At 44.1% G+C, this 15,396-nt stretch overlaps 1 protein-coding gene across 1 annotated transcript in view; it reads left to right on the top strand.

Moving 5' to 3' along the window:
* The first annotated feature begins 1,140 nt into the window (after positions 1-1,140).
* TMEM132C (transmembrane protein 132C) overlaps positions 1,141-15,396 on the top strand; it is a 57,529-nt gene continuing 43,273 nt past the window's right edge. The window contains exon 1 of the mRNA XM_030939709.1: positions 1,141-1,263. Within this exon, the coding sequence (XP_030795569.1) occupies positions 1,141-1,263 (123 nt within the window). The remainder of the gene's footprint in view (positions 1,264-15,396) is intronic.

Raw genomic sequence — 15,396 nt, 5'->3', positions numbered from 1 at the left:
CAAAGTGCTGGGATTACAGGTGTGAACCACTATGCCCGGTTGGTAACTGCATTTCAGTACAATTGATGTCCTGTGTGAGCACACATATCTACTGTACATCTTTAAAAACTTTATTCTGGGAAAAGATTCTCAGACCTCACCTGCTAGCTAGAGATGCCCATGACCCACACAGAGAAATGGCTCAGGCCTGCTGCATATAGAAGGAAACGCTCACTCCAGCCCTGCTGCCACCCTTGCCTGCCGAGTCAAGGGAGGAGCCACCAGGGGCCTCTCCCTAGTGAGCGCCTACTGTGTGCAAGCCTTGTTGCAGATGCTGCCAGGTCTCCTCACCCGGCATCTTTGTCCTCGCTGTGCCATCCTGAGAGGCACCCCACCTCCTCCTCCTCTTTACTCAGGACTCCGAGCCCACCTTGTCCCGCCCCAGATGGTGCTGACAGTGCGTTCCCTTCCCCCATTCTAGCACATTGCCTGATCTTATTTTTGGCATATCCAATAAAATTATTGTTTGGTCTGATCATTGTCTGACATTATCTTCCTTATGTTTTCATTTGTTTATATGTTTACTCCTCTCCCCGCTGAAATCTGGAATGTTGGCTCCATGACAGCTGGGATTTCATCTCTTTCTCATTTTAGCCTTGACAAAATTATTGTTCTGGCTGATCATTATCTGACATTATCTTCCTTATGTTCTCATTTGTGTATATATTTATCCCCCTCCCCCAACCACCCCAGTCTGGAATGCTGGCTCCCTGAGAGTTGGGATTTTGTCTCTATCTCATTTTGCCATTGAGTCTCTTGCCTCCTAGTCTCCCACCAAACACTCCCTGAGGGACTGGTGGGTGCCAGTCCAGGGAAACAGCAACGAGCATAACAGACGTAAGGTTCCCGTCCCCAAGCACCGGCATCTCAGGGACTATCTTGTGATCATTTATCTTGTGACCATCATTTGGAAAGCTCCTGTGAGCCCTGGGTCCCCTGTCCTGCTGCCTCCAACCCAAGATAGCAGGTTCTGTATGTCTGATGCCTCCCCCTGCCCTGCAGTTCTGCTCTGCAGTGTCCCGGCTTCCTCCGCCAAGGAGTCGGGCCTCTCTGCCCAGAAAGTGCTGGGTCCTGGTCAGTTCCATGAAAAGGAGGCCAAAAATGGCTGTGAAACTGCTGGACAGCTTACGGCCAGCATCTGCACAACTTGAGGTGGCCATGGAGCTACTGCTGCAGGAGAAATCTAGGATGCAGGTGCAGGTGCAGAATCCTGTTATCAGCGAGGTCTCCTGCCGCCCACTCTGATATCACACCTGCCCATCTGTGCCATCCCTTGAAATGCATCTCGAATGTGGCAGTCTCCCCCTACCTCACCACTTCCAGTCTCAGCCTAGCCCCATCATCTCATACCTGGATGTGTCACCTGCCTCTGGACTGGTCTCCCCTGCTCAATGCTGACCCCTGGCAGCCCCTTCCTCACAGCAAGAGCCTTGAACCGGTCGTCTCCTCCCTGCTCTCACCTCCCTGAAAACTCCCCACTGCACTTTTTTAAAAAGTATGGTGTCTGGTCCATGGAAGCACACTGAGATCTAACCTCCTTCCCCAGCCCCTCCCATGCACTCTGCCCTGGGACCTTTGCACTTACTATTTCCTGTACCAGGAGCCTTTTCCCCACATTCCAAACTGTGTTCTTCCTCCTGCTATTCAGGTCTCTGCTTACATCTTCTCAGGTGCACCGCCATCACCTGATTTAAAGTAACAGCCACTCTATGCCCCAATGGGCTTGATTTTCTTGCATAAAATGACCAAATAAAATGCATGGCTATTTGTACATTCACTATCTGAATTTCCCAGTGGGGTGTCAGCTCCATATGGGCAGCAGACACTCTATCAGTAGCTTCTAGAACAATGCCTGGCACACAGTAGGCACATAACAAGGAACTGTTGAATGTATAAGGGGATGTATGACCCACCGCATCTGCCTGCTCCACCAGGAGGTGAGGGACTCTGATCTTTTTCATGTGTTGATCACCAGTGCCAAGCACAGCTCCTGCCTCATGGAAACTGCTCTGTGAATACCTGTTGCCTCAATGAACGCCACCCAAGGAAGACGCATTATCCTTACTGTTTGGTATATGATTATGGTGCCACGGCTAACATTAAAAGCTATCAGCCTTTATTCTCCAGCCTCATAATTATGTCATCATTTGAAACATGTGAGCGCATTGATCTACAAATGAATTTATAATTTATTTTAAGTAATTGTCACATGAGGAAGAAAGGAAATATTTTGGAGCAAAAATTGGAGAATACATGTCTGTGTGGATGCAAGGGATAACTTTGGAGTGATTTCAATCTCTCTTACAAACATTATGCACACTGGGACCTGCTTGATGTCATCGTCCATTCATTTTTCAAATGAGAATGGAGTTCAAGTTCTACACATGGCCCTTTGTTCATCCTTTGTTAATCTTAAGAATAAAAATACATGGGACGGTTGCAGTGACTCATGCCTATAATTCCAGAGCTTCAGGAGGCCGAGGTGGGAAGATGGCTTGAGCCCAGGAGTTCAAGACCAGTCTGGGCAATATAGTGAGACATCGTCTCTGCAAAAAAAATTTTTAAAAATGAGGCAGGGGGATTGCTTGAGCCTGGAAGGTTGAGGCTACAGTGAGCCATGATTGCACCATTGTACTCCCGCCTGGGCAATGGGAGTGAAATCCTGTCACAAAACAAACAAACAAAAACCAATATGATTCCACTAATATCAGGTATCGGAGACAGTCCAATTCATGGAAGCAAAGAGCGGAATGGTGGCTGCCTGCGGCTGGGGAAGGCGAGATGAGGAGTTATGAATCGAGGACCATGAAGTCTCAGCCGTGCAGGTCGAACAAGCCCCCGAGATCTGCCTGGAGTCAACAACACTGTATTCTGCATTTTAACATTTGACCGGGTGCAGTGGCTCCCGCCTGTAATCCTAGCACTTTGGGAGCCCAAGGCATGTGGATCGTGAAGTCAGGAGTTCGAGATCAGCCTGGCCAAGATGGTGAGACCCTGTCTCTACTAAAAATACAAAAGTTAGCCAGGCGTGGTGGCGCACACCTGTAATCCCAGCCACTCGGGAGACTGAGGCAGGAGAACCACTTGAACCCAGGAGGCGGAGGTTACAGTGAGCTGAGATCATGCCATTGCACTCCAGCCCGGGCGACAAGAGCAAAACTCCGTCTCAAAAAAAAAAAAAAAAAAAAAAAAAAGGCAAGAGGGTAGATCTCATATTACCTGTTCTTGCCACAATAAAATAAATTTTAAAAAATTCAAATGCAAGCTGTGGGCTGAGGGAGGGGCGTGGCTATGTTTCAGGCATCTTTGAACTTGAGCAGGGTCCGCATGACCTTGGGGACTTGGGAAAGCCTGGGTGCCCCTCTCCAAGGTGTCTCAGGTGGCAGGCTGGTGACAAGCCCAGGAATCTGCATCCCTAAAGCTCCAGAGACCCCACCTTGAGAAGCACTGCCCTGGGTCCAGGGTTGCCACTCTGACTCCCCGTGAGGGTCACTGGGGTCAGGGGGTGGAGCTCCTGGCCACATCCCACACCACTTAAGCCAAATCAGCATAGTTAGAACCTGGGCCTGTATTTATAGGTCACTGCTTGGTGTCTCTGCACATCCAGGATTTAGCACAGCTGCCCTTGAACTTCTCACAGCCGGCTCCCGGGCTTCATCCAGGTGTCTACTCAAATATCCCCTCCTCACTAGGTCCCCTGATAACCTGCCTAAAAGAGCAACCTCGAACCCCTCTGAGCTGTCCCCGCTCATCCCCCTTTGCAGCCCCATCTCTGCCAGACACGATGCTAGCTGAGCACTGTCAGCCTCTCCATCGTCCATGTCCCTCTGGACGGTCATGCCCAGAGGCTTGGGAACTTGGCCATGTCCACTGCCTAGTCCACCTTCCAGATCACTGCTCAATATCTAGTTGATGGTCAAAAAGTATCTACATTGAATGAGTGAGTTATAATAATATGTTGGCCAGGTGTGGTGGCTCACACCTGTAATCTCAGGACTTTGGGAGGCCAAGGTAGGCAGATCACAAGGTCAGGAGATCGAGACCATCCTGGCCAACAGGGCGAAACCCCGTCCTTACTAAAAATACAAAAATTAGTCAGGCATGGTGGCATGTGCCTGTATTCCCAGCTACTCAGGAGGCTGAGGCATGAGAATCGCTTGAACCTGGGAGGTGGAGGCTGCAATGAGCCGGGATCGCACCACTGCACTCCAGCCTGGGCGACAGAGTGAGACTCTGTCTCAAAAATAATAACAATAATAATAACAATGTGTATGTTTTCTCTATGTTTCTAAACTTTATGTTGTTTTGGTCCTGGTCTGGGAAGGAAAGATTCACATTTAGAAACAGATGAAGCAGTGTTATGCAATGGAGCTTTCGGTCATAATGTTCTGTGTCTGCACTGTCCACTCTGGGGACCACTAGCTACATGAGGTAGTTGAACACTTAAAATTGGCTAGAAAAAAAGAGGAATTAAATTTTTATTTTTATCTGAATTTAATTAATTTTAACGTAAGTAGCAACACATGACTAGTGGCCATTTTACTGCACAGAGCGGTGATAGAGAGCATCTGTGGTGATGGAGGTGACTCACTGGAAATCAAGAACCAGATTCGGCCCCAGCCCTGCAGGGAGTCACAGTCTCTCTCCTCATCATTCTTCATCTCTTCACCCCTTAGTGTGGTTCTTCTGAGATCCTCCAGTGATGGGGCTACTTTTTTTTCAGATTGCGTGGAATCTGGTATGTTAAACTCTAAAAATTAAACAAAGCATAGTGGAAGATTTTGAATTTCTGGAGTTTCATCAGCACAATTTTGGAGCAGGTGCCAGAAACCCAACTCAACTGGCTTAATCCAAATGGAGAATTGATCATGTAGCTTCAGGCACAGTTGGATCCAGGTGCCCAAACATTTTTAGCCTAGCCATTTGTCTCTTTGTCTCAGCTCTGCTTTATCTGTCTGTGGATGTTTTTCTCAGGCATCGTTTCCCAAAGATAGTTCCTGGCATCCAAGCAATTTCTCATCCCTGGGAAAAAGTCTGCCTCTTTACCAAGAGTTCCAGCAAAAGTCCCAGGACTTCTCCTAATGGTATTGTCATCCCATTTCTGAAGCAGCCACCCTGACTATGACTGGCCAGGCATGGTGTGTGCCTGTCTCCCGCATAACCTCAGATCCAATGGAAGCCAAAATAATTGGAGTGGGGATGGAGGGAAGGGGGGTTGACAGACAAACCCCAACAGATGCCCATGACATCCGGCTTTACAGACACCCCAGATCTGGCTGCTACTATTTTGGTTGTAACATACCGATCTCTATTGATAAGAGATCAGGGGCAGGTGAGCTTCAACCTGAGCGAGGCATCCTGGCATTCACAGCCACACACCCTCATCCCTTGGCCTAAATTCTGCCAATGTTTTGAAGACACAAAAGGGAATAAGGGGTCAGAGGCTAACAGCCCTCACCAGTGCAGCAAGGATTACTTCAGTTGATCTATGTAAAACACTTAGAAGAGTACTTGGCACATATTAAATGCTGTAGAAAAATATTGGCCATTATTATTAATTAGTAGCAGTAGTAACAGTAACATTAATTAGCTCTTCCTTCATGTTCATAGGAAATTGCTTTGTTTGCTATAAAGGAGCTAGTTGCTATTATTTATGATTCATACAGACTTAATTGATGTTCTTTTTTTCTCCAGATGCATACTCCAAGTTTATTAGTATTATGCTAGTTCCTGTGCTGACACACCTGGTAAAATTGTGCCCTTAAAGTCCCAGGTGAGGGGAGGAACAGGAGCAATGGTTTTCTGACTATGAAAATGGGAAGATAACTGAGTAGGAGGAGCACTCAAGTTTCTGAAAGATCAGGAGGAAAGCAACCAGCCCTTTTCTTTGCACTTCGGCCATGTGTGCAGAATCAATGAGGTTGCCGAATGAAAACAGTTTTCTTAGCATGAAGCCTTGTGTTTTCCACTCATTTTTCTAGGCAAAGGCTTCTCCTGACCTCAAATCTTTATGGAATATATCTCCTTAAATCCTGCATGGCCTAGTTCAGCAGTCTTCAGAATGTGGTATGGAAACTCTTGGAGGTGCCCAAGACCCTTTCAAGGAGTCTGTGAGATCAAAACTATTTTTCTAATAATGCTGTAGTAATTATCTATTGGTGCATAACAATTTTCCCTAAGACTCAGTGACTTAAAATAGCAATATAGGGCCAGGAATTCAGAAGCAAGTCTGCTGGGTGGTTCTGTCCTCAGCTCTTTCATGAGTTGCAAGAATGAGATTGCTGGGGGCTGCAGTCTCATCTGAAGGCTCAACTGGGGCTGGAGGATCCATCTTCAAGGTGGTCTCCTCACCTGGCTGGCAAGTGAGTTCCTCCTAAGCAGGTTGTGTAGTGGCCTAACAACATGGTGGCTGGCTCCCCTGAGAGATCAAGGCTGCAGAGCCTTTTGTGACAGACTTGGATGCCATATACCATGGATTCTGCTGTATCCCACTGGTTACATCGACAGCCCTGATTCATTGTTGGAGGGGATTATACACAAGGTGGGATTACTGAGGACAAGGATTACTGGGACCGTCTTGGAAGCTGACTCCCCAAAATGCTATAATGTTGTTTGCCTTTTTTGCTCACAGTCCCTCACAAGTGCACAGAGACATAGGATGTTGTCATCACCCTGACAACTAATAGAAAGTGTGACTGTGTTATCTTGAGTTTCAAAAACTTTTCAGTTTTAACTTCTAATGCAATGAGTATCAATAGATGCAACCTACACAGGTAAAAGCTTTTTACGGTTCTCAATAATTGTTAAGACAATAAAGGGATCCTAAGACCAGGAATTTTGAGAAACCCTCACCTAGTTAAGAAGGCTGGAAGAATTAAATAGTAGTAGTAAAGAGAGACTTTTGAGAAGAGTCTTTAATTCCTGATTCTCACGTGGAAATCTAGGTTATCTTACCAAACAATTCTTTGCAAATGTGTGAGTCAAGTGTAAGTGGAGATTTCATTTATTTAACTTTTCATCTAGATGATTCTTCACTCCTTTATATTACACCCCTCCATAAAAAAAAAATCATGGTTAATGATTCATATTCCCAAGATAATGGGAAAAGAGCTAAGGGCAGATGTCAAGCTAACTGCAGCTTCATATATAAAACTGCCTATCAATTAATTCATTTAATGAATATTTATTGGGTATCCACAAAGTGCCAGGAAAATATTCTAGACTTTAAGTTCAGGGAGTGAACAATATAATCAAGTTTCCTGCTTACCTACTACACGAATCACATGCCTTTCTTCTTTGTTTGTTTGAGCAGGGTCTTGCTGTGTCTTCCAGGCTGGAGTGCAGTGGCATGATCACAGCTCACTGCATCCTCGAACTCCTGGGTTCCAGTGATCCTCCTGCCTCAGCCTCCTGAGTAGCTGGAACTACAGGCATGTGCCATGACACCCAGCTAATTTTTAAAATTCCTTTTGTAGAGACAGGATCACACTATGTTGCCCAGCTGGTCTCAAACTCCTGGCCTCTAGCCATCTGCTTGTCTCAGCCTCCCAAAGTGCTGGGATTACAGGCATGAGCCACTGTGCCCAGCCAACATGTCTTTTCATTAATGAAATCAAAAAATAAGGAGACGGGGCTTGATTTAGAAACCAGTGCTTCTCTATCTGAGAACACAGATGGCTTTGAAAATATTTGTATGCTTCTTCTTTGTAATTCATTATGTCTCAAGGGAATGGCCCCAACACTAACCCAAACAAATTAGAAAGTGCTTTCCATATGACAATTGACTTCCCTTTATCAGAAAATACATGATGCCTGCTACATGAATGACACCTCCTTAGATGTGGAGCCCTTGTGCAGTACAAAACCTGCCCAACTGTACTTGGCAACCTTGTGCGACCTCATCTACAAACCAAGTAAAATGCACTTTCCTTAGTTACAGAGAAACAGGTGCCATCTGTGGGGTGTTCATTTCTTCATTAGTTTTTCTTTCACCCACATTTAAGGATTTAGCACCAAACCAAAGACTTTGACTCTGGTTTTGCCTGTGCCAAAGCCTGAAGTTGCTGTTATTATTAGCTTAAGATTTATGGTATCCCTTTTATTTCCTTTCCTTCTGAAGGGGCCTGGAAAAGACTGGATTTATTAGGAAATGAATATATGAGCAGTAGATAATTCCTTTTGTAAGTATAACTGTCAGGCAGCTGTAGGGAAGAAGCAGTCTTCATTTTTGTAAATGCTGGGCTGGTGTGTGTGCACATATCAGCCACAAAAAATAATAGGGATCAGGTTACTCAGAGCAAGTATTTTAAAGCAAGCATTTGCTGTAATCAGACCTGAGATTCACTCACAAATGTGTTCCTGACATTATCTCCAATACATGCTTTCATAATGTTAAGAGATTCTAAACAACAAACTTCCTAAGATACTGCATTGTGTCCCATAATGGAAGAGAAAAAAGTTTTCAGAATACTTACAGAATTCCTGCTGTGCTCAAGTGCAGAAATCACCAAAGCCGAAGTCCCTGCATACTAAAGATTCTTGAAAGTAGAAATGAAAAGGAATTGTTAATGGAATTTCATTTTCAAGAACCTTAGGTTGGTGCAGATTAGAATGAGAATTAATCTTGGGTATTTTGCTTTGTAAATTAATATGAGAACAGCTAGATGAAATGAGTTTTTTCTTTTTTTTTTTTGGTTTCCATCTGGATTTTGTCATGGAGTTTAAAAAGGTCAAAATCAGCACATTCATTTATTTTATTAAAACACGTTATTTTTGCCTTCCAAGCACATATATGAGAGAGTTCCATTTTCCCTTTGAGGGGCCACCTGCCACCAGGTTACACATGAGCCCCTGAAACAGATCTCCATTGTCTAAAAGCAACCTACAGCAAAGTTATAACCTCTCAGGGTTGCAGCAGAATGTTGTAAGAGCCATGGGCCACTTACCATTTTATTTCTAAACCTAAAGAGAACTTCTGAGGAGGCAGGACTCCCAGGTAGATGTCACTTACAGTGTGCGGTCCCAACATACCAGCTCCCTGCCCCAAAACCTGCCCCCAAGTTGTGACAAAGGCACAAAAGTGAGGATAAGAGTTCTAAGTGCCACACATCCTGCATTTGGAGAGCCCCAGAAGTTGGTCTAGCCACCTCCCCATAGCTGCCCAATCTCGGCTTCATTCCTTGTGGGAGGCAAGCTCTGCCACTTCTACTGGGTTCTCAGGAGATGTTCTACATTCTTCTCATCCACATATTTTTTTGAGACATGGTCTTACTCTGTTGCCCAGGCTAGAGTGCAGTAGCACGATCATAGCCCACTGCAGCCTTGACCTCCTGGCCTCAAGCAATCCTCCCAACTCAGCCTTCCAAGTAACTGGAACCACAGGCATGCATCACCACAACCAGCTAATTTTTAAAAATTTTTTTAGAGACAGGATCTCACTTTGTTACCCAGGCTGGTTTTAAATTCCTGGGTCAAGCAATCCTCCCATTTCAGCCTCCCAAATTGCTAAGATAATAGGCATGAGCTGCCACGCCCAGTGTCATCCGCATTTTTAAAAATAGCTTTATTGAGGTATAATTGATGTATTTAAAAAACTGCATATGTTTAATGTACACAATTTCATCAGTTTGAGCATACACATCTACCTGTGAAATGATCATTACAATCAAGGTAATAGGAAGACCCATCACCTCCCAAAGTTTACTTATGTCCTTTTGTGGGGTTTCTTCTGTTGGGGTGTGTATGTGTGTGTGTGTGTGTGTGTGTATTAAGAACACTTCACATGAGATCCACCCCCTTAACAAGTTTTAAGTACATAACACCCTATTAATAATACAGACCCAGGGTTGGACAGCAAATCTCTAGAACGTACGTATTCATCTGGCATGACTGAAACTTTACACCCATGGAGGGACATCTCCTCATTCCCCTCCCCCAGTCGCTGGCACTCACCATTTTCTTCTCTGCCTCTAGGAGTTGCACTGTTTCAGAGACCACCTATGGGTGGAATCATGCTGTGTTTGTCCCTCTGTGCCTGGTGTATTTTGCATAGTATAGGGTCCTCCGGGTGCATCCATATTGTCACAAATGGTAAGATTTCCTTCTTTATGACTGAGTGATATTCTACTGTATGTATCTACAATGTTTTCTTTGTGCATTCATCTGTCCATGGACACTTAGACTGTTTTCATATTTTGGTTATTGTGAGCAACCCAGCAATAAATATAGGTGTGCAGATATCTCTTCTACATACTGATTTCATTTCCTTTGGATATACCCCCAGAAGTTGGATTGCTGGATCACCTGGTAGTTTTATTTTTTATTTTTAAGGTCTTCTCTTGCATGTTTTGTTGATTTTCCAAGATAATTGTGAGAAATCCTCCCCACACTACAATCCCCCCAGCAACAGTACCTAACATTGTGGAGTGTTCAACATGGGCTGAGGAGCTCCTTAAGTCATCCCGAAAGCTCTGTATGGTAGCAGGCATTACTCCCATTCGCAGATAAGAAAGTCAAGGCTCAGAAGAGTAAAGTCATTCACCCAAAATCACATGGCTTGTAAGGACCTGCCATGGGGCTTAACCTCAGTCTATCTGATCTCCTTCTCCCTCCCTGGAATAACTGCAGAAGCTGAGAGACCAGCTGAGAAGCTGTATTTATAGTGTAAGCCTCTGTATTTACCACAATCTTCTCTAAATTGTTTTTGCTATTATCTTCTTTAAATAGTTTTTATTTTGTTTTTAGAGATGGAGTCTTGCTACGTTGCCCAGGCTGACCTGGAACTCATGGGCTCCAGGAATCCTCCTGCCTTAGCCTTCTAAGTAGCTAGATGCCATCTCATTTTTAAGGCATCTCCCCCATATTCCTCTCGCCACCATACAAACCTGCTTCTGGGAAGCATTGCAGATAAAATGAGGCCTCCTCTGCTACAAACAGCCCAGTGGGATCCCACAGTTGGCACAGCAGAAGCTCCCAGAACAGAACTTTGCCAAGTTCAACTGTGAATATTTGTCTTTCTGTGACCTAATTTCTCTACAGCCTTGCGTATCTAGGTAGGAAACCTGAGACTTTCAGAGTCGGCAAAAGAAAATGTCACCTATAATTTGGGGGCTGATTTTAATTGAGATTATTTACACAATAAGTTTCCTATAGAGAGACATCATGGGAAACATGAGAGTGCTTTCATTTTCTGCAAAACCTCTAGAAGCTTCTAGTTCTGCATGGGAAGCCTGATCCTGGGTGTTTGTCCTCAGTTCTGCAGAGGTTGGGGTAAAGAACTGGACTGGATGCTCCTCTTGGCTCTGTGAGTGACTGAAGGCTAAACAGTGAGTCATCATCTCCTTTCCTGACACCTGCTCAGCGCTCTACAGCTTATAAAATGCTTTCACATATTGGTCTTGTTTTCTGTTTCTCGGTGTCAGTCATGGAAAATCCCCCTTCCAGGCAAACATCATCAGTATCCCCAAAAATAGGATCGTGTAATCCTGTGACACCTAACCAGAGGAAGTCAGAGTAAAAACAAGCAAGAATTTCCAGAAATTAGAGCTGTCCTAGTTTAGTAAATCTGTAAGATCAAAGTTTGCTGAACCCTATTGAGTTTCATTTCCACAGTGATAATAGTGAACAGTTCCTCAGTGCTGGCACTATGCTAAGTGTTTCATGTTCATTACTTCATTTAATCCTCATAACAGCTGTTTCAGTGCTGTTTGAACCTATATTGTCTTCATTTTATGGGTGAGGGCATTGAGGCCTGAAGGCAGAGCTAATATATCATGGTCACATAGCTTGGAAAGGTGGTTATGGGATTTAAACCTATGTATCTCTGGCTCCAGGGTTTATGTTTTTACTGGCACACCTTAAATTGGATAATATTTATAGTAAAAGGGTGGAGAAGAGGAGGAGAATGATGATGGCACTGATGATAGTTGTGGTGGTTACAATGACTGTGAGGCTGCTGGTGGTTACGGTGATTATGATGGTGCTTATGGTAATGATGGTGGTGATGATGATGATGGTGATGGTGGGGATGAAGAGGAGGATAGTGATGATGATGGTATGATGGTGGTGATGATGATGGTGATGATAATAATGACAATGATGATGGTGATAGTGATGATTGTGATGATGGTGTTGATCATGACAATGGTGATGATGATGATGGTGATGATGGCATGATGATGGTGGTGATGATGATGGTGATGATAATAATGACAATGATGATGGTGATAGTGATGATTGTGATGATGGTGTTGATCATGACAATGGTGATGATGATGATGATGGTGATGATAGTATGATGGTGATGGTGGTGATGATGATGGTGATGATGGTGGTGATGATGATGATGGTGATAGTGGTGATGGTGATGGTGATGATGGTATGATGGTGATGGTGATGATGGTGGTGGTGATGGTGATGATGATGGTGATAATAATGACAATGATGATGATGATAGTGATGATGGTGATGATGATGAGGGTGTTGATAATGACAGTGCTGATGATGATGGTGATGATGGTGTTGATAATGACAATGGTGATGATGTGAATGACAATGGTTTGATATGGATGTGATGATAGTATGATGGTGATGGTGGTGATGATGATGGTGATGATGGTGGTGATGATGATGATGGTGATAGTGGTGATGGTGATGGTGGTGATGGTGATGATGGTATGATGGTGATGGTGATGATGGTGGTGGTGATGGTGATGATGGTGATAATAATGACAATGATGATGATGATAGTGATGATGGTGATGATGATGAGGGTGTTGATAATGACAGTGCTGATGATGATGGTGATGATGGTGTTGATAATGACAATGGTGATGATGGTGTTGATAATGACAATGGTGATGATGATGATGGTGATGATAGTATGATGGTGATGGTGGTGATGATGATGGTGATGATGGTGGTGATGATGATGATGGTGATAGTGGTGATGGTGATGGTGGTGATGGTGATGATGGTATGATGGTGATGGTGATGATGGTGGTGGTGATGGTGATGATGATGGTGATAATAATGACAATGATGATGATGATAGTGATGATGGTGATGATGATGCGGGTGTTTGCTAATGACCGTGCTGATGATGATGTTGATGCTGGTGTTGATAATGACAATGGTGATGATGGTGTTGATAATGCCAATGGTGATGCTGATGATGGTGATGATAGTATGATGGTGATGGTGGTGATGATGATGGTGATGATGGTGGTGATGATGATGATGGTGCTAGTGGTGATGGTGATGGTGGTGATGGTGCTGATGGTATGATGGTGATGGTGATGATGGTGGGTGGTGATGGTGATGATGATGGTGATAATAATGACAATGATGATGATGATAGTGATGATGGTGATGATGATGAGGGTGTTGATAATGACAGTGCTGATGATGATGGTGATGATGGTGTTGATAATGACAATGGTGATGATGGTGGTGGGATGATGATTGATGGTGATATGATGGTGACGATGATGATGGTGTTGATTAATGATAGTGGTGATGATGACAGTGATGGTGATGATGGTATGATGGTGATGGTGGTGATGATGATGGTGGTGATGTGATGATGATGATGGTGATAATAATGACAATGATGATGATGATAGTGATGATGGTGATGATGATGAGGGTGTTGATAATGACAGTGCTGATGATGATGGTGATGATGGTATGATGGTGATGATGGTATGATGGTGATGGTGATGGTGATGGTGGTGATGGTGATGAAGAGGAGGATGGTGATGATGCTGATAATAATGATGATGGCAAGAATGATGGTGATGATAATAATCATGGTGATGGTCATGGTCATGGTAATAGTGGTGACATCATCTTTGAGAATAGTCAAAATCAGATCTGATAAATGAGAAAATTGGAGAAAGAGAATGGCATTTTTGACCCAAAAGAAGGTGACAGTAAATTGAAGGGATTGACTTCTTTCCTTTCTTGTGTTCATACATTAACTCTGAGAGCAGTTCCCAAAGGTGAACAGCCATAATATGTCAAACATGGATACCTATGGAAATAGACTGTGGTCTTCCAGTAGGGTGACCAACCATCCCTGTTCGCCTGAAACCGAGGAGGTTTCTGGGATGTGGGATTCCTGGTTTTAAAACTGGGGCATCTGGGCAAAACAAGATGAATTCTTCACCCTTCCTCCCAAATTGACTTTGGGTTACAAACAGAATGTGTAGGTCCACTGTGGTTATGTTAATACCATCTTCTTGCTTTACAAGTGGAGATTGCTACATGGAAGAAGTTCTTTGTCAGAATCTTAAGATGAATTTTGTTTTTGTTCATATTCTTGTTTGGGAGATTTCACAAATAAATCCAGATTCCTGACTTAAAGAATGAAAATATCTGGCAACTCACAGACCACAAGACATAAATCAGCCAGGACAATGGAGGCTGCATCCCTCCTAGCTTTGGACCAGGCATGGGCTGGGGTTTGCAATAATTTCTGCAAAGTCCATTTCACTCCTGTTTTGCCTGCCCAACGTCTGTAAGCATTTCAATTAAAATAATGTGTGTAATTAGGACAGTGTTTGGCACTCAGGAAGTACTCAGAGATATAGCCATTTTAATTTATGATTTCTGCTTAGTAGCTCCTCAGTTCAAGAGTACTGCAGTCACTCAGCAATAAAAATGAAGCACTGATGCTTGCTGCAGCATGGATGAGCCTTGAAAACATTATCCTAAGGAAAAGAAGCCAGTCACAAAAGACCACATGCCATATGATTCCATTTATGTGGGATTACAGAAGGGGTAGATCCATAGAAACAAGAAAGAGCTTAGTGGCCGCCCAGGGCTGGGAGGGACTAGGGGCAAGTGACAACTAAAGTGTGCCAAGTTTCTTTTGGGGGTGATGAAAATGTTCTGAAGTTGATTGTAGAGATGACTGCACAACTCTGCGAACCTACTAAAAACCGTTGAATTATATGTTTTAAATGAATGAACCAGGCACAGTGGCTCAGGCCTATAATCCCAACACTTTGGGAGGCAGAGGCGGGCAGATCACTTGAACCCAGGAGTTCAAGACCTAGGCAACGTGGCAAAAGCTCTACAAAAATTTAAAAATTAGCAAGGTGCAGTGACACAAACCTGTAGTTCCAGCTACTGTGGAGGCTGAGGTGAGAGGATCACTGGAGCCCAGCAGGTTGGGGCTACAGTGAGCCATGATCACAGCACTGCACTGCAGCCTGGTGACAGAGCAAGAAGACCCTGTATCACACGCAGGCACACACACACACACACCACACCACACACACACACACAGTGAGCAGATTGTATGTTATGTGCATTGTATCTCAATAAAACTATTTTGTAAAAGTGTGCTGCAGG

Source organism: Rhinopithecus roxellana, chromosome 10 (genome assembly GCF_007565055.1).
Source record: "Rhinopithecus roxellana isolate Shanxi Qingling chromosome 10, ASM756505v1, whole genome shotgun sequence".
Taxonomy (NCBI): Eukaryota; Metazoa; Chordata; class Mammalia; order Primates; family Cercopithecidae; genus Rhinopithecus; species Rhinopithecus roxellana.
The sequence above is the reverse complement of the archived record's forward strand: the minus strand, read 5'-3'. Positions and strand labels throughout refer to the sequence as shown.